The sequence below is a fragment of the Candoia aspera genome, chromosome 3 (genome assembly GCF_035149785.1).
Source record: "Candoia aspera isolate rCanAsp1 chromosome 3, rCanAsp1.hap2, whole genome shotgun sequence".
NCBI lineage: Eukaryota > Metazoa > Chordata > Lepidosauria > Squamata > Boidae > Candoia > Candoia aspera.
The window spans coordinates 187,093,445-187,117,854 of NC_086155.1; the positions used below are offsets into that span (position 1 = coordinate 187,093,445).

The 24,410-nt window shown below is 35.9% G+C and overlaps 1 protein-coding gene across 3 annotated transcripts in view; it reads left to right on the forward strand.

The window, feature by feature from the left end:
• VPS13B (vacuolar protein sorting 13 homolog B) overlaps positions 1–24,410 on the forward strand; it is a 385,119-nt gene that overhangs the window by 25,085 nt on the left and 335,624 nt on the right. For all 3 annotated transcript variants that reach the window (XM_063299549.1, XM_063299547.1, XM_063299548.1), the window contains exons 5-16: positions 1,094–1,261; positions 2,015–2,196; positions 4,696–4,858; positions 11,024–11,268; positions 13,140–13,235; positions 13,806–13,928; positions 15,027–15,164; positions 16,841–16,928; positions 21,564–21,755; positions 22,985–23,154; positions 23,400–23,594; positions 23,906–24,030. In XM_063299549.1, coding sequence (XP_063155619.1) covers positions 1,094–1,261; positions 2,015–2,196; positions 4,696–4,858; positions 11,024–11,268; positions 13,140–13,235; positions 13,806–13,928; positions 15,027–15,164; positions 16,841–16,928; positions 21,564–21,755; positions 22,985–23,154; positions 23,400–23,594; positions 23,906–24,030 — 1,885 coding nt within the window. The remainder of the gene's footprint in view (positions 1–1,093; positions 1,262–2,014; positions 2,197–4,695; positions 4,859–11,023; positions 11,269–13,139; positions 13,236–13,805; positions 13,929–15,026; positions 15,165–16,840; positions 16,929–21,563; positions 21,756–22,984; positions 23,155–23,399; positions 23,595–23,905; positions 24,031–24,410) is intronic.

The window sequence follows — 24,410 nt, forward strand, 5'->3', positions numbered from 1 at the left end:
GGACCTTTTGAGACTTACCACCCTACCCCCCAAATCTGAATAGAAAGTTTTTATGGGATCATTTGTCACTGCCTGGGAAATTTTGGTTTGTTATTAAAATTAAGTAGAAATAAACTTGGGAAATCAATGGTTTATCCATTTTTGTTGGAAATTTACTTACAAATAGTACAGGTGGTCCTTGTTTAGCAAGTGCAGTTGGGACTGGCAACTTGGCTGTTAAGTGAAGTTGTCACTAAGTGAAACAGTGACTGTGCTTATGATCTTACTTCAGCTTTCCTTTGCTTTACAGACCTGTGAAGGTCGTAAATGCGAGGATTGGTCATAAAGTTACTTTTTCATGACTGTTGTAATTCTGAAGGGTTGCTAAAAGAGGCAGTTGCTAAACGAGGACTACCTGTATTGGGGACTTACATAGCAAGCCTAAGGCAGCACCCTATTGCAAAGACTCATTTTTTTAATCAGGCTTTTAGGATGTTAGATCTAGAAGGCAGTTTATGTCCATTTCCTCACTACTGTTTTGTAGTATCTCCTACAAATCACCCAGCCATTATTGTAGTAATATAAAGCCTATCCTCATTATTGTTATATTGAAACAATTATAGTTGGATAACACAATAATGGCTATAAATCACTAATAAGGCAATAGCCCAGTCTCTTGACATTCTTTCTGGAGCATTAGAGGGTGAAGGGGGTGGGGGTGGGGAGAGGAGGATGTATGCAAGGACTATTTTGTGGAAGTGGAGATTGCCATGCAGGTCTATGTTTTTACTTACGTAAACCACCAGTAGTCCTGAAGCTGAACTGGACATCTGGAAACAGAGTTTACTTTTGCCTATTTTTTGTCATATATGCATTAATTTGTGATATTTAAGCTATAACTTTCACTGGATGATGTTCATCTACTGAGTTTGGGGGATTTCTGTTCTATTTGATATTTATAATTACTGGCCACCAAAGTCCAGAAAAGTTGATGGTGTTTGTTTACTTAAATGCTTTTTTGGATTGGCAAATTTAACAAAGTTATTTTGTTTTTAGCAGCTTGCTGGTGGAGCTCCTAAATAAAAGATTGACCATATTCATGTTTCCTTCTTAGGCTATGTACAAAGTTTGATTTGGCGGGTTATAAACAACGTCAACATTGTCATTAATAACCTCATACTCAAATATGTGGAGGATGATATTGTTCTTTCTGTTAATATTACTTCTGCGGAATGTAACACAGTAGATGAATTTTGGGATCGAGCCTTTATGGATATATCAGGTAATCCGTAAATCATAACTTTTTGTCAGACTTAAGAAACCAGCTCAGCTGCCTCCAGTTAAGGGGACTGGGAAATGGTTATTCTGTTGTCTGATAAGAGAACCATGACAGGTAAGTGGGCTCTGTGTTGCTTACCAGAGAGATGATAATTCCTGACTAGACAAAGGAAACATTGGACCAGCTAATTTTGCAGATGAGATGACCTTTTGTGTTTCCCTATTGTGTCCTTAGAACATGAAACACTAAATTTTGAGGGGGTGGGGGAGTTGAGCCTTCCAGATTCTGCATTGACTTACTGAAAAAAATACCTAGCAGCAGGTTGTATTTGGGAATTCCTCATTAGTTCACTCTCCCTGGTATTAAATTCTGGGATTTGTGCATCTATACATCAAAGAAGCATAATCTGTGTGGCTGCCAGAACCTTTCCAAAAGTGGCTGTGAATTGTTATTTTTAATGTGAAAGAAGGGGAGTTATTTCATACATCAAGAGTAATCATACATTTATTTCAAATGAAAGGTAAAGCAAATGTAGCTTTCATCCTGGTCCCTTCTATTGTACGGTTTTTGTCCTGTGCATCTCCTTTTTGAAGCACCATTTCCAGTGTCCCACTCAGTGTTCAGCTGTTACCTGAAAAAGTTTATGCAGTCCTGCAGGTATGATTGATTACACATATTAAATAGAACATAAATGTGCGTACAGTATTTGTTTACCTTGCTATAAAAATGGTACAATATTTTCCTTTCTTTTCACAGCACCTGATTTGGTACTAAGGAAAGTGATAAACTTTTCTGATTGTACAGTTTGCCTAGACAAGAGGAATGCTAGTGGCAAAATTGAATTTTATCAGGATCCTCTGCTATACAAGTGCTCGTTTAGAACTCGTTTGCACTTCACGTATGATAATCTTAATTCTAAGATGCCATCCATTATTAAAGTAAGTAGATTTCCTGATAATTAAGCCATACATTAATGAAAAGCCCAAACATGTAACTAAAGTTTTTTTTTTGAGGTAGTCTTATTGCTGAAATGAAAGATGTGAGAATTGGGTTCCAGCCAGTGACCAGAACTTGAGTTTCAGGAAATTGTATGTTAAGTGTTAACTTCATCCATGTTGTACAGTCCTGTTACTTTGTGAAATTCTGGATACTTTATTTCCTTCCTGAAATTGGCAAGGCTAAGATTATTAGAAAAAAAATGTAGACGAAGGGGAAAAACCCCCATATAGCTTGGAGTTCAAAATGTTCTTTTTTTTCTGAAGTAGTTTATTTTAATCATATGTCAAGATGACATATCTTAATATGTATCTTGGGACCAGCATCATCAGCTCAATCCAAGAGTCCGTAGCAGTATGTATTTTTGGAAATTTAACCTATTTCTGACATAAAACTGAGGCAGCTCAGTAACATTATCTGTGTTGAACTTGTTTCCAGATGTGGGCTTGTGTATTGTAATTTATCTATCCCTATGTGCAGCTAATTTTACTAGTATTATTGATGCCACATGCTGTAATAAGCAGTTGTTTTGTGCATAATTTATCCAGTAGCATGTGGTTTCAGTCTTCTAATGCAGGCTACCAATTCAACATAAAGGACAGTTAAAGCTGTTCAAGTGTAGCTTCAATTTATTAGCTATAACAAACTTTAGACAGGCTTGTCTGTAGAACTGAAGATTAATATTCAGAAGTATTGAATCAGAGTCAACGAATTATCTTTTTAGGTAATTGACATTTTCTATGGAATTCTGACCTTTATTCTCTCAAAATAGGTCTTCCTAGTTTGGAATGTGTGCTTTATTATCCAAATGCTGAAGTGGGTAGAAAATGCTTCAGAACAGGGTGTTAAAGGTATTGGATAGATCATGGACTTACTTTAACTTTTTTGAGCTGGTCCATGACCTATTTATTGTAAATTAAGCATTTCGACATTTTGAGTAATGCTAGAAGTGGAAATAAATGAAAAGTTCTTTAAAAATAATTGTTTTCATAATTTCTAAAACAAATGGTTGTTATAGAATCATGGCATTTATAAGCTCTGACATATTTGAGGCATGTAATCCTGTGATGTTATTTAGCTATTGCATTTAAGCAGAATGTTAAATTTTGCCTTCTCCTTCTTTGAAACTTATGGATTGCCATATTGTTGTCTTTGAGGAGTAAAATTCAGTCACGAGCTTGCTGTTCAGATTTTAATCCAAATTTTAACACAGATAAATATTTATGGCAGGATCATAAGTATCTGACCACATAACGTGGAAACACTGACACAATCTTCTCTGTGGTTCATATGAATTACTTATGTGCTTTCTTTTATTATGTAACAATGGTTTTAATTCATTCTCAATTATCATAAAATGTATACCACAGAACACTGATTTATATTAGTCTAATTAAAGGTTATTAATACCTTGCCTTGGATGATGAGCAGTTCATGTATCTCTGAACTGTTTGTCCATTTGGACTGTTTTGTTGGAGCTGAAGAAGGAGTTGCCAAATGTATAGGTTATCTATATTAAAATAAACTCTATTTACAAGGAGCATGGCAGAGCCAGTTTGGTGTAGAGGTTAAGGAATCAGGCTAAACACCGGGAGGCTGTGACCTCTAGTCCTGCCTTAGGCACTAAGCCAGTTGGGGGACCTTGGGCCAGTTACTTTCTCTCAGCCCTAGGAAGAAAGCAATGGCAAACCCCTTCTGAAAAACCTTGCCAAGAAAACTGCAGGGACTTGTCCAGCAGTCTCCAAGTATCGGACACGATTGAATGGATTAAAAAAACAAACAAACAAGCAAAAACAAGGAACACAGTTATAGTCATAGAAGAGAGTTTTATTTGTGGCTGGGTTTTTAATTAAAAGAATTTTCATTTTCTCTTGTGGTTTAAATCAATATGTTGTCCTTAAATCAATATGTTGTCCTTATAGCATATTAACATACAATATTTTCCACATAGGTATAGTTCTTGAAAAATATTTCTTTTACTAAACTATGAATATTTGATAGACTTCTTTCCAGTCAGACGATGGAAAGATGTAACTATGTAATGGACAGTTGCTGTGTAGGGGTGCCCAATTTAAGTTGAATTATATAAAATATCATATTCAAAAGCTGTGGCCCAGTTAAATCTGAACATTTTCAAGATCTAGTTTAGGATATTAGCAGGAACACATATTTAACATTCTCTATTAGAACCGTTGAAGATAAAGTTTTTTTCCTTTTCAGAATTTTATCTATTATATCTATTTTAATGAAAATAAAAGTTTATATTTGATTCCGAAGTTGTTTTGTACCAGAAGATAGAGACTTGCCCGAGGCAACCCTACTGAACGTCCAGTTTCTCTGTCCCATGGTACCTGTGTCTGTCAGTCTTCAGGTGCTTCTTAGCTTAGGAGTGAGCAGTGGAATCTATTTGTTTTTTTATGTGCTCTTCTCTGTACTTGCAGGTTCATACTTTAGTTGAAAGTCTGAAGCTTTCCATTACTGATCAACAGCTTCCTATGTTCATCCGTATAATGCAGCTTGGAATTTCACTGTACTATGGAGAAATTGGTAACTTTAAAGATGGAGAAAGTGAAGACCTTGTTTGCCACACGAAGGATATCTTGAGTAATATCTCAGGTAATAACACAGTATTCTGAAAGAGTCTGACTTTGAAACAGACTTCTAGAGCACTCCAGAGAGTCTGTTTTTAGGCTAGAATGCCCCCTGAATGTTTTGTACATTTTTATTTATTAGGGTTTAAATAATAAGTAATAATTTGATTTGGTTTATAGAAAACCTATTTTCATGCTGTCTTGCACAGAAACAGTTTCATTAAAAGCAGTTTTATCTTTTAAAAGCAACATCTTAAGTGCTAGAAGGGATTGAGGTGTGCTCTCTGTTTATATACAGTGGCTTGCCCTGAAAGTGCTGGTGGGGTGGTGTTCTCTTCTTAGTATTTCCTTGATTAGGCTGTTGTTTACTTCTTGATTGTTTGTCTGAGTTAGTAGTTCCTTGATTAGGGTCTTGTTCACTGCTTGACTGTTTGTCTGGTGTTAATCCTGGTGTTAATCTTTGCTTATCTGTGTGTTGATTGCTGGCAAGATGGTGTTCTGGTCTTTTTGTTTCCTTTTTAGCTTTTCTATTGTCTCTTCTGAATGGTATGTAAATGTTGTTTACCTCTATGTGTCTGTTGATGGCTGCTTTGTCTGAGTGCCAGGCTTCCAGGAATTCTCTGGCGTTTTGGGATTTGGCTTGGTTTAGGATGCTCACAGTTTCCCAGTTGAAAGTATGGTTGAGTCTGTCCATGTGTTGTGAGATTAAGGAGTTCTCGTTGTGTCTTCTGACTGCCAGTTGGTGTTCGTGGATGCGCTCTGCTAGTCTTCTCCCTGTCTGTCCTACATAGTGGCTGCTACGGTCCTTACACTGCATGTTGTAGATAACTCTTGTTTTTAATTCTTGGGCTACTGGGTCTTTTGGGTTACTTAAGATGTTTTGGAGGGCTTTAGTTGGTTTGTGTGCTATGGTGATGCTGTGTGGTTGTTAACAGTCTGTTAGTTGTTTCTGAGATGTTTCTGATCTATGTCAGTGTTACCCTTGGGTTGGTTGTGCTGTAGTGGTTGTGTTGGTTGTGCTGTAGTGGGTTGAGTGGTCAGGCAGTTTTTGATAGTTAAATATTAAAATTAAACTTGGATTAAAGTTAAATATTCTTTTCTATTGAGATACATTTTATCTATTTAAATTGGTGTGTTGTACAGTTTTAGTACAATTTTTTTTCAATTTTGATTGTAATTTTATTTTTATTTAATATGTTCATGTTCTTGTTGAGATGAGCAGCTAAGCAAATTGATTAAATAAATAAATAAATTTTGTTTTCTTTCGAAAAGAATTTAATATGAACATTTCAAAGTTCATTCTGTAAATTTAGGTAAGAGTGCGTTCCATGACTTGAACAGTATTGATTTAGCTGCTAATTTGTTTAAACTGGGTACTGCAAACTTATTTCTATAATATTTCATTATTCTGGTAGTGATAATGAGTAGTGGATTTTTTTCCTCTACCATCTATAAATTCCCCTGCGCCTGCTTGGCACCATCCAGATATGTAAGACTGATTCTCAAAACCCTCCAGAGCATGGCTGAACCACATCTAAATAGCATCAAATTGGAGAAGGGTGGGCTGATTCTTCTGGAAGATGCGCTTGTCAGAAATTAACTTTCATGCCGCTGTGATAAATGTAGAAAAAGACATTTACAATTTAATTCAGATGACTATGTCTACCTATATACCTTGCACAATTCCAATACTCTGCTTTTTTCTTTTCCGAAGGTATGCTCTTCTTAGTATCCACAAACTGATTCTTAGATGTTGGGTAATTTGAGAACAGAGAAAGATCCGTTTTTTAGGTTAGATAACATCAAGTAACATCAAAATGGATGTGGGTTGAAAAGAGACAATATAATGCAATGGGCAAGTACGCCTGATAAATGCTACTGAAGTATCTGTGTAGCAAGGTTTCTAAATGTCTGGGTTTAGTGATCTTAAATATTTAAAACCTTGATTTTTTAAAAGTATAACTGTAGGTAGGTAATCACTAAACAGCATCTTAGAGCATACTGCATTGTGAATTGAGAAGAGCTGCCAAAGTTATGCCATTCGTACCCCTTAAAAGTAATGCTTACTTGTATGCAAACATCTGAGCCCCTTTACAGGGAAAGTGAAGCTACTATTTCATTGAGTAGCCAAGTTCAACCACTTTGGCTGTTGTGTGGATTTCATTAGATCAGGAAGCAGAGCTGTTTTGCCTTTATTGTACTGATCTGGAGGGAGAGAATGATAAACTCTGTGTTAGGTCCATGTGGACTTGTTTCCATTATTTTTATTGGATTTAAATGACAGCCTCAGAACATACCACCTACAAAGCTATCAGTTGTTTCTTTTCTTCTGTTATTTAAATGAAAAACTAAACATAGGTGCTCCATCCCTTTCATAAGGAAGTTCATTATAATCATACATACACACACACAATAACAACTGTTTCTTATTGAGCTCTTTGTCTTCTAATTTTGCTTCATCTTGAACTTCTCATATTTGGAAAAACAGAGCACAGAGCACTGACTTCGAAGGACTGCAGTGACTTTTTTGCCTGCTTCTGATAATATATAATAGTAGTTAGCAAAATTAAAAGTGGGTTTATAAAATGGGCTTGATCAGAGATAAAATCCATTCACCCTTCCTTCATTGAAAAACATTCATTCTCTCTATAGAAATCAACTCACTTTACTTTTCTTTACTGGTCACTCATTTTTGTATTCAGTTCACATTCATTCAGCGTATATTTACTGTTGACTTTACTCTTCTTTTCCACATATACTTCTTCTGTACCCCATGTCCACTGCATTCAACTTTTATGTTTCCCTTGTATCAAACTTTCACCATATAAGGCTGCCTTTGAAGAGACCCAGAAACTGCAGTTGATGCAGTATGCAGTGGCCTGTGCATTATCAGGCATTCATCGCCCTGAGCATATTACACGCATGTTGCAGGCCCTGCATTAGCCTTCTGGGAGTTTTTGGGTGTAATTCAAAGTGCTGGTTTCAACCTGTAAACCTATACAACTTGATCCTCGGCAGTTATATGATTGCCTTTTCCAGCTAGAACTGGCCTGTCTGATGATCACCCTGAGATAAATTGCTTATGATTTCCCACTTTCCTGAGGTGGGGTGTGTGTGTGTGTGTGTGTGTGTGTGTAAGTGCACATTATAGAACAGTGTGCCACTAAGGTTAAGTTACCCCCTCTTTAGTTATTCTCAGGAAACAAATGAAGACAAAACTTTTCTAGAGAGCATTTGGAGATTAACTAGGAGGGTAATATCTTTGTTGCTAGTTAATGTAGTATAATTTTAGTTAATATATTTTTCTCCATTGGATGTTTTAATGTTTTATGATTCTGTATTGTTATTTCCTATGTTGTAAACTGCTGGGAGTCTATTGAGAATATGGCAGTATATAAACATGATGGATAGATGGATGGATGGATGGATGGATGGATGGATGGAGTCAGAAGTACATTTTGGCATCTTTTGGAAAATCACTCATTCCTTACAACAGAGATTTATCTGTAAATACATTAAACAACCAAGGCACACACTCTTGTCTTATTGTGTATAATTTTGAACCATTCACAAAGTGTTTCATTTATTTTCATACATGTTTTACTTTTACCATATACTGCTATTTATTTATTTATTTACTTACTTACTTACTGGACTTAAATGGCTGCCTGTCTCGTATAATGAATCTAGGTGGTTTACCACAATCCCAAAAAACATGGCTAAAAACTCCAAGGTCCTATCAGATTATCACACTTAGCAATCAGCTTTATATTCACACAAAAGATTCCATAATTCAAGGCATTCACTTTATGATAGGATTTCTCTTAATCAAATAACATACAGTGTTAACTGTATGTTATTTGATTAAGTGAGAAGTAACTTTCTCACTTTCATACATTTCTTAGTGACTTGCTGAAGAGCAAAAATCTGGTTTGCACACCTCCCTGTGCAGCAAGAAGTTGAAGTGCAGTTTCCATATTTTGCTTGTTGCAACTTCAATTCTGTCAAATATCTTCATAGGTATATTTAACAAAAAAATTTTTTAATCTGTTCAATCATGTCTGATTCCTGGAGACTGCCTGGACAAGTCCCTGCACTTTATTGGTAAGGGTTTTCAGAAGTTGTTTGCCACTGCCTGCTTCCTAGGGCTGAGAGAGAGGGACTAGCCCAAGGTCACCCAGCTGGCTTTGTGCCTAAGGCAGGACTAGAACTCAGGGTCTCCTGGTTTCTAGCCCGATGCCTTAACCACTACACCAAACTGGCTCTCATTTAACAAACTAATCCCAAGCTAATTTTGCACTTACTCTTTCTACTCTTCCTTTGTACAGGGAAGCATTAATGGTATTCTTCTAATTGTCTAGCCAAAAGGCAGTCTTCATGCACATGTTAAAAAATTGTCATGATGATTTCATAATCTAAATTCACATTATAACATTTCTCCAATTACACTATCACCACCTGCAGCCCTACTGTTTTTGAACATTCTGGCAACATTTATGAATTCCTTTTCATCATTTTTTCTCAGATAAATGCTAACATTTATAGCATCTGTTTCAATTACAGTCTTTGTTGTATTTAACTTTATTTACATTATTTATGATTCACCCCAATTTACAATTACTCTGGGCTTTTTACAAATAAAGTTAAAACCAAAACAATTAGTATACACAGCCAAGAAAAACAAAATAAATAATCATGTAATTATGGCAAACCATAATAAACCAGAACCTAAGACCTACTGAAACAATACTTGCTTTCTAGATGCAAGTAGGGTAGGAGCCCTGTGGTCTTCTGGGGGAAGGGCATTCCAGGGATGATATTGTCATTTCCATACAAATCTCTAAAATATACTTCCAATATCTCCTCACTTCAGTTTATCTCAAATAATTTCATCACTTTTTAAAAATCTATTCACTCATACCCATGCATACCCACAACAGCCTAGATTTATTCCTTTTGTAATTTATAATTTAAGTCTTGCTTTTTAATATTTCATAGAAGTCACCATGTGGGCCCATAGATACTGATATCTGCTGTCTTCATGGCTTTAGACAATTAAGGCTTTCCTATACTGTTTTGTAGCAATATAGAGAAGGTATAGACTAGGTTATGAGCCTTAGACATACTTTAGCTATACACAGCATGCTTTGCTTATGGTAAGGTAGTACTGGCCAGGTTGGGCCAGTGTGCTCCAAGCACAACCAAAGTCTTGTTTTACTCCATGAAGTCCACCCTATTAAGATACCTGAATTAGAGACTACTTTGCAAGCTAGCCAACATCACACCAGCTAGGAGATAAATGCAATATACTGATACATATTCAGAATGCTTATAAAGTTGTAGGGACTGTAATTTAACCAGTGTACTGATTTAACTCTATTTAAGGGCATTGGGGAACATAGGAGTGAATGTGGCAACAAGGCACCAAAGTACCCCCTGTTTGCTAATGGGACTTTAAAATAGTCCCAATTAATGTCAAGTGAAAGTACAGAAAAAGAGTGGGGGATTTTTTTGGAAGTTGCAAAGCTGGGAGCCTCCTTAAAAATCCTCTCCACTGCAGGGAAGCTTTAAAATAGCTTCTACTTCAGGTAATATTTTCGCCTGTTCAGCAATAAAAGCGTTTCATCTTTCCCTTAAGTTAGGAAGTAAGGTTGAGAAAAAGTGGGAGTGTTGGAGGGGGCATTTCTTTTCTCAATCAGGGTCCAAATTGACAGCTTATGATTGCAAAATTAGAATTACTATCTCCATTATTCCTGGTTTAAACCAGTAGATTTGGCTCTATATATCCTAATCTTTGTGCCAATTCAAATTTTTATCTTTAACTTAAACAGGCATACTTTTTTGTTAAAAATATGGCTTTATAGAGAGATTTTAAACTTAAATCTATGACAGAAGTGTTATGTATGAAAAATAAAAGCTGTTTTTTAAAATATATAAACTACAATCCTTAATTGTACAATGCATTTTGGAAATAGATATTTTATGAGTAAGTTCAGGTTAACAAACTACAAAGAAAATTAGACCTTCTTTGCATGTTAATTATGAAAAGACATTTGACATATTCAGGCAGAAAAATATTGTTCTGTTCTTTGCAGAGGTAAATGCAAATTGGCTTTGGATCTTTTGTGGCTAAAATTAAATTGTTAGCTGTATAAACTCTATTTCTTTATGTTTTAAGGTGCAGAAGATGAAATAGGGAAAGATATTTCTCCAGAATATTATATTCAGCAAGATGATGATCAACAACAAGGGTGGGTGTCATGGGCCTGGTCATTTGTACCTGCTATTGTAGGCACTGATGATGAAGATAGAGATTATGTTGGAGTTGATGACGGAACAATGAATCAACAGAAAATTCCAATCGTTAAGGATCCCATTGTTTCCATAGGATTTTATTGCACAAAGGCAACAATCACTTTCAAAGTAAGTATTTTATTTTTAATACAAGTATATTTTCAGCTGTATTTAACTGAGCCAAGAGCAGTAGGCATCAACAATATGGCACAAATTCTAATACTGGGAGAAAATGTATATAAGCTCACTTTTAGATGAGTAGTATAGCAGTAGCAATCCTGTATACATCTATTCAAATGTAAACTCCACGGAAGTCAGTGAGAGGTACTCCTTTGTAAGTGAGTAGTATCTTAGTATCTGATTCTTTCTCTGTTCTTTGTAACAGAGAAAATAATTGATACTATAGGTGTTATAGATTGAATGTAGTAGTAACAACTTTGGGCCAAGAAAGCCCAGGCTCAAATCTTCATTTAGCTATACAGTTTAATGGATAATTTTGAGCTATCCTCAGCCTAATCTCTGTCAGAGGAGTATTGTGAAGATAAAACAAAGAGAATCACATGTAATGCCATAATTTTTTAGGAAACAACAAATACCTAAATAAAACTACAAACAATTACAGCTCTTTTCCCCTCACTGACCCAAGGTGCTCACACTCTTCCTTTCTTAATTCATTGTTATTTTGCAGCTGTTTGATCCTTCTTCTTGGTCTTTGTCATAGGTTTATGCAATGAACCTTATCACATGTTATGTGGATGGACACTGTTGCATTTTGAAATGCTGTTTTCATGAGAGTGTACCATGGGATCCCATAACTTGTACTTTGGCTCAAATATTAGCTCTGTTTGAGACTGTAATAAACTGCTTGGTTAAGCAGTTCATCTGCCCAAGTAACTACAACTCCTTAAGATTGACCATTTTAGCTATTCTTGTACATTTCCCTGCATTAAAATAATTTTATCATATCCTGAATTCGTTAATATTATATTTTTACATTATAAATTGGGATATATAAGAGTGTTATTGTGGCACTTAGAAGGCAAACATTAGAGTCCATTGTTCTGCTTGAATGCTAAAAATGTATGGAATTAATTTGTGGTTCGTATTTTGGTCAAAAATAAGGTCACGTTTCTGCATTAGCATTCTGAGTAGCTGATACTGCTCCAGCTAAAAAATCATACCAAATTAAATGTAGCATTTTCCTAATAATGTCACAAATTGTTCTTGCAATGTTTGAGTTCTTTTAATCAATTAATTGCTTTTCCTCTACAATAATTGCATACAGCTGAAGATTGATTTTTTCCTGTTTTACTTGAGCGTTTGCCTTATACAATTGTGCTTCAAAATGTCAACCATGTGTACACCGAGTTAGAAATGACAAAGTAATAAGAACTTCTAGAAATTTTGTTTTATAAGAAAATTAAAATAAATTATTTTGGCAGTTAAAGATGGATAGTGAAGAGTGCTAGGGACAAGCAAAAGGTTCATTATTCTACCCATTTTAGTGAATAATGCTAAGTTTTTTGGCTCTTCTATTCATGTTGACCTGTGTGTGTGTTTGTGTGTGTGTATATAAAGTTGAAGTATTTCCTTATGGTTTAAAGTTCATAAGGGTCAACTGAATGCTTCCGCCTTTTAAATTACTTCCTGTGTTATTACAGTGTACTTAATTATATTTGGTTATGTTCATAAACTGTGTTACACCTGCATATAGGTTAGTTTATCTTTTTTGTTCATTATTTATGTAATTGAGAAAGTAAAAATATTTCAGTATTTTTCAACTGTAGCAGTACATAGGTTAAATACTGTAGGTGTATTTAAATCCAAGTTATTTTCATGTGGATAATGTATCATAGCTGTTATAGTGCACCTATTTCCTGCACACTCATATTCACCAATACTAAAATCTGTCATCATTTTTTTCTCCAGAATAATGAGCTCTTATATGTATTTAATCCTAATGTTGACTAATGGCAAATGTTCCTCATATTGTTACATAGCTCACTGAAATGCAAGCCGAAAGTAGTTATTACAGTCCACAGAAAGTAAAATCCAAAGAAATAATATGCTGGCAACAAGAAGGAACCACAGTCGAGGTAATTTTTCCATTACTTTTGTACAGTGTTCATTTATAGTAGAAATCTTGGCATCATAGTTTTTCATCAGCATTATTATTTTCAGCTGGCAGTTACAGTATTGATTTTATATTCCTCTTTTATTGGACTGTTGTTAAAACTGAAAGAGATCCATTTTTAGATTATAGCTATACTCCAGAAATGAGTATTTTCATGTCTTGTCCATTACAAGTACTCTTTTACTTGATTTACTTTTTAATTAACTACAATAAGCTTACATATAAGATAATCCACAAATTTATTAATTTTACTGTAGTATCCAGCATTGTAAACTAGTCTGGGAACTCAACAAAATTCCAAAAAAAGGCAATGGCAAATTATTTCTATTCTGTTTTCAAGAAAACTGAATAATTTGGTATAATTGTCACCAGGATTGAGCTCAACTTGAGTGTGTCTTTATTTCCTTTTTTTATTTTATTTATGTACACATAACTAGGTGCTGGATCCCATTCTAGTTTAAATATCAACCATTTCCCATTGTGTTTACATACTGATGTACCATTCGTCAGCACACTAAATTTTCTTCCCTAGGTCCTAATGAGAGGAGAACCTTTCTTTGATTGCCAGATAGGATTCGTTGGTTGCCAAGCTCTTTGCCTTAAAGGAATTATGGGAGTTAAAGATTTTGAAGAAAACAAGAATAGGAGTGATTCAGTGAGTATAATTTATAATTTATAATTTATTGGATCACAGACATGCTAAGGTGTTAGAGAGCCTGGAATTTTAGAAATTTTTAAAACATCGTGAATTAGATCCAGAGTGCCACGTCTTATTCTGAAAGTCAGAACAGGATTTAAATAGTGTTTTTCAAGTAAGAGAAAGTGATTTCAAAACTTTTTTTTTAATTAGGGCCTCAGTGATTATCATTGAGAACAAAAATCCCAATATTTGTATATATGGTCAGCTCAAGAACACACCTCAAGTACCTTGTTAGGTGCTAGAGTAAAAAAAGAATTGGGCAGGACAGTTTCATCTACAGAATTGATAACGTGTTGGGAAAATGGCTGTATTTATAAATATCATTGCTCATTTTTGTTCAAGCTCTGGAACACTCTCTCTCTCTCTGTATGCACACACACACACACACACACTAAAGGTTTGGTTCTTGAAATTTTTTATCAAAGTACTGAAATTATATATTTACTAAATGCTGTGACTTAGTCTTTGTCCTTTAATGTGACTTTCCTGTGATAAAACCTCTAGCTGAGGGTGATCAGATGAACAAATGTTTTGCTGAGGTAGTATATACAATGAGGCACCTGTATACTCATACCAAAATTAGGGCAGAGTTGGTTTAATTTGCTGGTAATGAGATTTGCATGCTTGCTGTGTAGTAATTTGTGGTGAACTTGGTAACCGTGAGATTTTTGCTGAGATTTAAAGGAAAATAAAGATAACTGTGTATGTTGAGTCAGCAGAACATACAACCCCCACCCAAATTTACAATCTGCAAAAGCTAAATTTTGATCTCATAAAGGGTTAAGTGTGAAAACCTGGGTAGTAGTAGAAGATCAGAAACAAGGAGACAGACATAAATATACAAAATACCAGCCATCACTAACCTACCCAAGGATATTTCTGTTTATTACCTTCTGAATTTATGGAGCTCTAGACATTATGGGATTGTCTCAGTGATTATATATTGGAAGCATTTTGCATTTGTGGAAAATAAGTTTCTTTAAGTTCTACGCTGTGGTTTCTTTATATTCTTTACATTCTTACAGATTTTAATTTTTTCCCCTTTTATACCAGGAAGCATACTTTTTCCACTGTGGAGAAAATCTGAGTACAAAAGGGATGACATATCTTACCAATTCACTCTTTGATTATAGAAGTCCTGAAAACAATGGTGTTCGTGCAGAATTTATTTTGGATGCAGCTGCTCACAAGGTCTTTTTCAGCTCCAATTTGAATTTGCTTGATAGTCAGATCTTCTGTGTTATTTTACACTTTTATGTTCAGTAGATCCAGTTATAAAATTTGTATTACCCATTTTTCTGCTGGCCCGAATTTTTGTGCTAGGAAAGTTATATAAGAGTTATATCCAGAGAGCTGTTGGAATATGTGTTTTTCTTTACTGCTCAGAGGCTAAAATTAACATGAGGTGACCAATCGCGTTACTTTTAATGGAGTAAATAAATAAATTAGCCCATTTTTAATTAGATAGAATCTTCAATTGGGACCAGGGAGGCCTTCAGTTTAAACCACCTTTTGTTACAAAATTACTGACTAGTTGTGGTAGGTTTTGCTCTTGCAGCATTACCTTAATAAAGATTTTGTGTTTATTAAAATAAGATAGATGTAGTAAGTTCCCTTGAGCAACCCAAAAGAAGATCAGGATGTGAATGTGACAAATTAAAAGTTAGCATATCCATTAAACTTACTCAGTTATCTTATTGTACTTAACTACACTTCTTACAGGGCAAAAGTTATTTGCCATCAGAATATTCAGAAGCAGTAGGCTACTGTTTTAGCAATGTCCACATTCATGTTCTTTAAAGCAATAGAGTCTGACTTCAGGCTTCCAAGAATTACTTAGTTTTTTCAAAAGAACTTTTGAGATCCACCAATTAGAGTATAGTACAAAGCAAAAAACTAAAGTTGGGGGCAGAGGGGGGAAGGAACTTGATATTGTTTTTGAGGAGGCACCTCCAGAAATTAATTGCAGTATTACAAATTTAATTTCATTAGTTAGTCATCCCCCATGTTTCAATAATTTTCAATAATTTTCAAAACATGTGAAATTAGAAACTTACGTTGAACTGCCTTTTCCATTTTTTGCTCCTTCATATAGTATGGGGAGAACTTTTGGGAGCTTTTCTCAATCCATTTTGTTTTTATTGACTACTTATTGTTTAAGCCTCACTTCAAACCATTTATAAACATCTTAAAAAGTAATAGTGTATGTACAATCCTTGGAAGGCTCCTTCCTTCCTTTCTTTGTAAGAAATCTGAGTTTATATGGTGAACTTCCTGTCAATTCTCAATCTGATCTGACTCATAAACTTACTTTGTTATAGCTTAAAGCTTTCCTTTATTAGTAGTATATAGGTTCTCCTCAACTAATATCACCTTCAAGTCTAATGACATGATTAGAATGTTATTTAAGGTTCATTGCTTCCTATAGACAATGAACAAACAATTCCTACTGAGTTCAAATAAACCTAATTGATTCAGGCTACATTTCCTAAAATGTTTTTTAAATTGCAAATGTTAGATTTTCAGTCAGCTGGTTTACTGGGAAGTGAGAGGTCAGATTGAGATAATTTACTCAATTTAAGATACTAATTAACTAGCTTCTGTTGGTAAAACTGAACAAAAGATCCAGAAGGCTTATAGATGCCCTTTTGTGTAGCCTGGTATAGAAGTTGCATTAGCTGTTTGAAGGATGAATTCTTTGGCTAACCTCTGTCCTTTGTATTGATAAGCTTTACCATGTATTCATGCACAAACCCAAACAAGCATATATCTTTAGTACTTCTATATAGCTCTGATACTGTTGGGTTATAATCTCAACATTCTTTCTTAACAGAACATTAGTTGTATGTACTTTGCTTTGTTGGTAGGAGATGTACACAGAGATAGCTGGAATGCAGAGGTTTGGGGCTTTCTACATGGATTATCTGTACACAATGGAGAGCACCAGTGGCAAAGGTACTTAATTTCTTTGTTTGCTTTCTCTTTGAATAACAGAAACAAAGGCTTATTCAGAGGCACCTGACAGTCCTTGACCGACTGTCCTCCGGCTTACCTTTTTAAGGCCTAATTTAAATCTAGCCTGATTTCTCAAACGCCTGTTTGTCTGTCATCCACCACTTGCTTTTTTGTTCAGAGATTTCTGAATAAAATAATGTGCATCTTGAATTAGTTATTTCTGTAGGATAGAAATAGAATATCACTATAGGACAGTGTTTCTCAACCCTGGCAACTTTAAGCTGTGTGGACTTCAACTCCCAGAATTCCCCAGCCAGCATTGCCAAAGTTGAGAAACACTGCTATAGGATATAGTGATGTATATGATATAGATATAGGATATAGTGATATAGATAAAGGATATAGTGATATCCTATAAATTTTTAATTTAGACTGAGGAAACCTGAATTCAGATCTCCCCTTTGAGAAATGCTGAGTTACAGGATTAACTTCCAGAGGCAAAGGGGAAGGAAGACAATACACAGCAGCAGCATCAAATGTTCAGCTTGCTGGATATGTGGAAAACCAACTATAACTTTCTTAAAAGATGGTAATTCAGCTGCTGGTAAAAAGCTTCTAAGAAGGATAATCCATCTGTCTTTGAGGCAATTTGTTTCAGAAAGTGCTTTTATGTTTAGTCAAAACTATTTTTCTTGTAGTTTTGAACCTGTTGGAAGAACAGAAACAAATTTGTTCAATGGCACTTACTCCCAGGCTATTTACATAAGATCGTATTGAATAAATAAGCCTACTTCTCATTTCCCTTATTCTCTAAACTAAATAAGTTGCAAGAGCAACAAGAGACACTTCTTCCCAGTAAAAATATTTTAAAGCAACTTTGGTAAGCTTTATTACTGATTTAATTGAAACCATATTATCTTCAAAAGGATGGGCTGGAAACATAGGGTACAGCAACCAGCTGTTCTAGTTACTTAGGTAACTAGTCCTCACTTAATGGCACTAATTGGGACTGGCAACTCTGTTGCTAAGCAAAGCAGTCGTTAACAGAAACATCACGTGTCTGCTGTGCTTAGCAACAGCAGTCCTGGCACTCCCTGTTGCGTAGGCGAGGACCCACCCTGATCCAAGCCATTCCTGGCTTAGTCCCTCCCAAGCCTCTGTTCCTTCAAGGCAAGGCACTGCCTTCCCTTCAACTACCCCACCTGCCTATCTCCCCCCACATCTCTGCCCTTTTGGCCACCCTGCACAGCATGAAGAGGCACTGTATTCCCCCTCGCTGCTGCCCCCAGCAGACCTTTCTCCCTGCCCTCTGTGCAATTTGTTGTGTTCTTCCTCCCCCCTGTTTGGCTTGCCACAGCCACCCTGAGCTGTGGCATGCCAAGAAGTCCCAGAACCATGGTGCACAAAGGAGCCACAGAACCATGGCATGGCTCGGGAGTTTCTTGGTATACCGTGGCTTGAGACTTCTTGCCCCACGCAGCCCCCAAGGCACAGTGCAGCAAGAAGCAGGTGAGCTCAAATTTTTATTACATGACTGCGGGGGTGCTGTAATGGTCGTAAGTTTGAGGACCGGCCGCAAGTCCATTTCTTCAGTGCTGTCATAACTTTGAATGTTCACTGAACGAATGCTCCTTAAGTGAGGACTACCTGTACTATATTTGTGTGCTCAGAACTAAATCTCAATATGTTCAGTGAGTTTTATTTTTCCAAATGTAGGTTTGCAACCTTAGTCTTTGAGTTCTGGCTTTTAGGGGTGTTCTAAGTATTATCATCATCATCCTTCTGCCTGTCTTCCACAGAGCAACAATTTACAGGTAGTCCTTGCTTAACAACCATTTGTTTAGTGACAGTTCAGACTTATACAAAACCGACTTGCGACTGGTCCTCACACTTACGACAGTCGCAGCATCCCCGCGGTCACATGATCACAATTTGGGCACTTGGCGATTGGTTTGCATTTATGACCGTTTCAGCATCCTGTGGTCACATGATCGCAATTTTTGACCTCCTTGGCTGGCTTCTGGCGAGCAAAAGTGGGGAACCACGTTAATCACTTAACAACCACGTGGTTTGCTTAATGCCTGTGGTGATTCACTTAATGACTGCCGCAAAAAAGGTCATAAAATCAGGTCAGATTCGCTTAATGACCACTTAACCAAAATTCTGATCCAATTGTCATTAAGTGAGGACTACCTGTGATACTAATAGTTACAAATGTTATCTAAATATTTGATTTATTGTGGTATACAGTAAAAAACTAAAATAATGAAAACAGTAATGCATAAATAGCACATAAATAATTCTTAATATTATCACACCCTTTTATAAATTGTGGCTTTAGTCTTGCAGCTTTGGTCTGGCCAAGTCACATTCTTCTGATGTACTTACAGATATTCAGCTCTTTTCCTCAGTAACTACTGTAGGAGGCTGCATGTCCAGTTTGTTGTTGTTTTGGTTTTTTTGGAACAACTGATTTGCTGTTACCTTCTTCTAAGATTGATTTTGGTGTTCCTTCTCCTAGCTGGGTTGGCTTCCTTTAAGCTTGAAAAGCCTCATCTGCTCTCACCACTCTCAGCTTCCCCACTGTGAAGGAATGTAGACCCAGCCTTGGGAACAGAGAAGGAGTGGGCAACTGTTGAGGGGGGACTTTCAAAAAAGATTACGCAGTCTTGAAAAAGAAACTCACAACACATGGACAGTCTCAACAGTAGTTTCAACTGGGAAACTCTGAGCATCCTAGACCAAGCTAAATCCAAAAATGTTGGGGAATTCCTGGAAGCTTGGCACTCAGACAAATGAGCCATCAATAGACACATAGGAATAAACCATATCTACACACCATTCAAAAGGGACAATAAAAAAGCTAAGTAGGAAACAAAAACAAAAAAATCTCTCCAGCAACCAATACCCAGATAAGCAGGGATTAACAAATAATCAAGCAGAAAACAATACCCTAATCAAGGAACTACCAAGGAGAAAATCACACCCCCACCAACACTGGCAGAGCAAGCTACTGTATATAAACAGGGAGCAAACCCCACACTCACCAGCACTGATGATGTTACCTAATCGAATAATGAAATGTCTGCAAGCAAACAACCAAGCTTAGAGAGCATCAAGGACTCCACAAACTCAAAATAACCCCACCTTGATTTTGTTTGGTATGTGGTGGGATAGGCAGAAACCCAGACAGGCTTTCAAATTCAGTTATTTTGCCTTACAACAATAAAGAGCGTTCCCGGAATCTCTGCTTGCCTGGTTCTTGACCTGGACTAACTTGAAGGACTGACACCCATTCCTTTTTCACCTTACCAACCAGGATGACACTTATACATCCATTGGCATTGCTGTCAGGGTCATTGGAGCTACAGACCCCTTTCCTTGCATACAGGTAGTAATCCCCTGGGTGGGGAAGGAATAGAAGTCTAATAATTTCTCTAAAATGAAGATTGCAAAGGCATTAAAAGAATCATGACTTAGTTGGTGTTGGATATTTCATTTCTCTGAAAGGTCAATTGGACTTTGTACTTAAAACATAAGTGGAATACAACAATAATATTTTCTGCTAAAATGAGAGTTTTAATGCTACTTGTGGCTTCTTGCCTCATTGCCTTTTGGTTACAGGCCGGGCTTGGACATAAACGTTCCTCTCCCTGATTATTCTCTGGCATGGCTTCAAGAAAGTTAGAAGCTTTTGCTTCTGTTATCATTTCACTTTTGTTTAGTGCATTGTCTGAACTTGAAGATCTCTGATTGGTTGAAACAAACCAGTTTTAGATATATTTATGAATACAATAAACTGTAGTTAGTTTTTTATATCCCCATCCATCCCCAACCTTTCCACACTTCAGATATAATTTGGTGCATTGCTGACATTTTCAGAGAAGAGATGCCGTAGCTCCAGTGGACTTGGAACAAAGCAAATGCAGTTGAATTGGAACTGGGAAAAATGCACTTTCACTGTGCATGCAGTATTTCTTGTGGATTTTGGCTGTGTGCTTTGGTTTTTTTTCTTTTTTGATGGGTGGATGGAAATGAATTGCTTCCCAGAATCAGATATCTCCCTAGTATTGCCATTTGCCCCCCACCTTCCCTCATAACTGTTACTGAGGAAAATAAAGGAAACTGGGCCTCTCTGAGAATAAGAGATGCAGTAAAGGCTATCCCTTGAGATAAATATACATAATTAAATCTGTCTAAAATACTATTTCTTTAGCTGAATTTAATTTTGGACTGGCCAGTTTCCTTGGGCCAACAGTGGGAGAAGGAGGCTTAAATGCCCTGTAAATTTGATTTATATGCTCTAAATGCTGTTCTTCTCTTGTTTTCTGATAAAGCTTGAAACAAGCTAGAGAGGCACAAAGTAATTTGGAAAATAATACAAGGAAATGTTTAAATACCACATCATGCCACCATTGCTTATAAAAATTGGCTATTTCCAAAGTTCAAGATTCAGTACAGCAGCCTCTTATCTTTGCATACAAAGGGAAAATAAGTGCATTGTTATGTTATGTAGCATGTGTCCACACATTGGTGCAAATGCTAACCTATGATATTTGCAATAAAAGAAAATACTTTCTCTAGCATTTTCATGCTGCATATTAACACTCTGAAACAAACCAACCTATATTTTAGTGTCTGGAAATCAGCCAGATGTGAATTCTGTGAAGATTGAGGACTTCAGTGGTGTTCAGGAGATGTCTACGAAAAGTCTTATTATAGGACCTCTCATTCTTCGACTTGATAGCAGTGCAGTACACAGGATTATAAAAATGATTGTTTGTGCTCTAGAACATGAATATGAACCATATAGCAAGTCTAAACTAGGTATGTTTTGTGAATTTTTAATTTTTAAAAATAAGTTATCTGAGCTTTTATTGCAAAAAATGTTATGGGTAAAAAATGCATGTGACAGAGGGAAGCTCTGTGAGGATTTTACCTGAAGACTGTTCAGTGTTGTCTGTAATACTCTTTGTTATCCTATAGTTAGGCCATTGCACTATCTGCTTAAGGAGTTCATTTGCTGTGCCTTTTGAGAATTGAAAATGAAAAGTATTATAATATATTGTAACACACTATATATTACTTTAAAGTATACCTTAAAAATATTAATTTTTTAAAGATCCTGGATGGGAGACATGTCCAGTCAGGCATATTTTTAAAATTATTACTTACATAAATGCATGTCACTTTACAAAGATTGAGGAAGGAGTGAAGAAGAAAAAACAAGGGAAAAATATACTTAATAGAACTGCTAAAACCATAAAGAAGGTACATATAAGCTATATTGAGTCTTTAAAGCAGATATATTGAGATATATTATTTTCCTGTTCATGGCATGCAATATTTATTTATTTAACAATATTTATAGGCAGCCTTTGGGCAGGCTTTGGGCATAATAGAATAGTTCAGCATATAATACAATAAAAACAATTAAAATAATAAATATGACCCAAACAAAGCTACAGGCTGAAAGCTTGCTGAAACAGTACCACTTGAATTCCTTCCAGTGGACTTTGCAGTGGGGGGGACCCTCAAAACCCCTTCCCCAGATGTCGTAACCCAACAGACAAATTCTATTTTGGCAATGTGTTCCCTGATATATCCCGGTGCTGCACCATTAGTGGCTTTGAAGGTAAGGAACAGCACTTTGAATTGGGCCAGGAAGCGTACTGGAAACCAGTCCCATGACTTTAAAGCTGGTGTTATTCTATACTGACTGGGTAACCCCATCAGCATACTACTTGCTCTGTTCTGTACCAGTTGTAGCTTCTAAGTCATTTCTAAAAGTAGCCCCACAACAATTGCATGGTTATCAGGTCATGGGTAATTGTTGCCTATTGTTAACCCGGTTAACTAAAGCACCAGCCAGAGCTGGACAAAGGCCCTCCTGGCTATCATCTGCTGTGTTAGAAAGATTGAAGAGTCCAGAGCAATCCCAAATCATGATCTGACATGTTATGTCTAAATTAAGACAAATTAATCAAAACAAAATATTGATGATAGACATTCATTTTGGTCATTACATTCAATTTAACCAACTCTTATTATTATAGATTTTATAGAAGGAGCCAAAGTTATGCCAAGCACAGAAGAAGCTGCTGCCTTAGAGGAATATATTCCAACTCGGATCACAACCTTTACAATGTTAAAATGCACTGTTACAATCCCTATGGCTGAATTCAACTTGCTTGCCCATTTATTGCCTGTCATCATGGGTCAAAAGGTACTATAATTTTATGAACTATTTGTAATTAAAACATACATGCTCTTTGGGTAGATGCTATTTAATGTAGTCTAATATAGCTTGTATATATTTGTACATATGCTAAATTTATTTTAAAAAGGTGATCTTGAGATAGGATCTATATTTTTTTTAAAAAAACTATTTGGAATTATATGGTTTAAATATAATACCTCCAAGTTTTAAATATAACTTAGTGTGTGTATTTTCTATTCTATTTCCTGGAGAGTTCAAGCAGCTTCTCAACTACAACGAATTTTCAGCTGTTACGGCCTCTGCCTTGTATCCGAATATTGGTAGATAAAATGGTCCTGGAACACTCAGTGCCAATGTATGCTGATCAACTTGTGCAATATGTCAGCAGCCTTAGTCAACCATCTGATAATTTACTTCACTATTGCTATATGCACTGCTATCTTAAGGTATGTTTTTTTTTTCTGCTCAGTAAATAGGTCTGACATCCTACTGGTATCTCATTAATAATGTAACAGAAGCATATAACTGTTTATCATATTGTGGGTCGTTGGTTTCAAGATACAGTACGTCATGCTATCTTAGTGTTATACATTTTGTTCCTTGCATGATTTTCCTGCTTCGGCTTTCTAAAATATGGGGAAAAGTGTGCTGCATTTAAAAACTGGAATCTCATGGTATTGAAATGAAAAAAACTTGCTAATGAAAAAAAACCCAAGTATTTATATTTTGTTTTTGACTATGTTACTTCTTTTTTCAGATATTTGGTTTTCAGGCAGGATTGACATCATTGGATATTAATGGATCTTATAGTTCACCAACTTCAGTAATCCCTCCATTCAGCACAGCTGTCTATGGCAAAATGCTTAAGCTACCTAAATACTGGTGAGCATTTCATATTGTTTGTGTGTGTGTGTATAAATGTAAACTGTCAATCAGTTTACTGTAATTGGATCAATAGGTTTTTCTCCACTTAATATTTTCAATTAATTTAAACGGTAAAGCCGTTGGAGTTGGTCAAGTGCTTTAAAAATAAGGTTTTTAGAAACTATAAATTATACATTATAATTTAATATTCTTTTTATGGAATGTACCACTTGTCCATTTTAATAAATCCAGCTTGATCCAGAATAATATAATATTTATCCCTGCCCATCTCTGACGGGAGGAGATGGGCGGGGATAAATTAGATAGATAGATAGATAGATAGATAGATAGATAGATAAATTATATAGCCTTTTGTCTAGGCAGGTTGTAAAAATCGT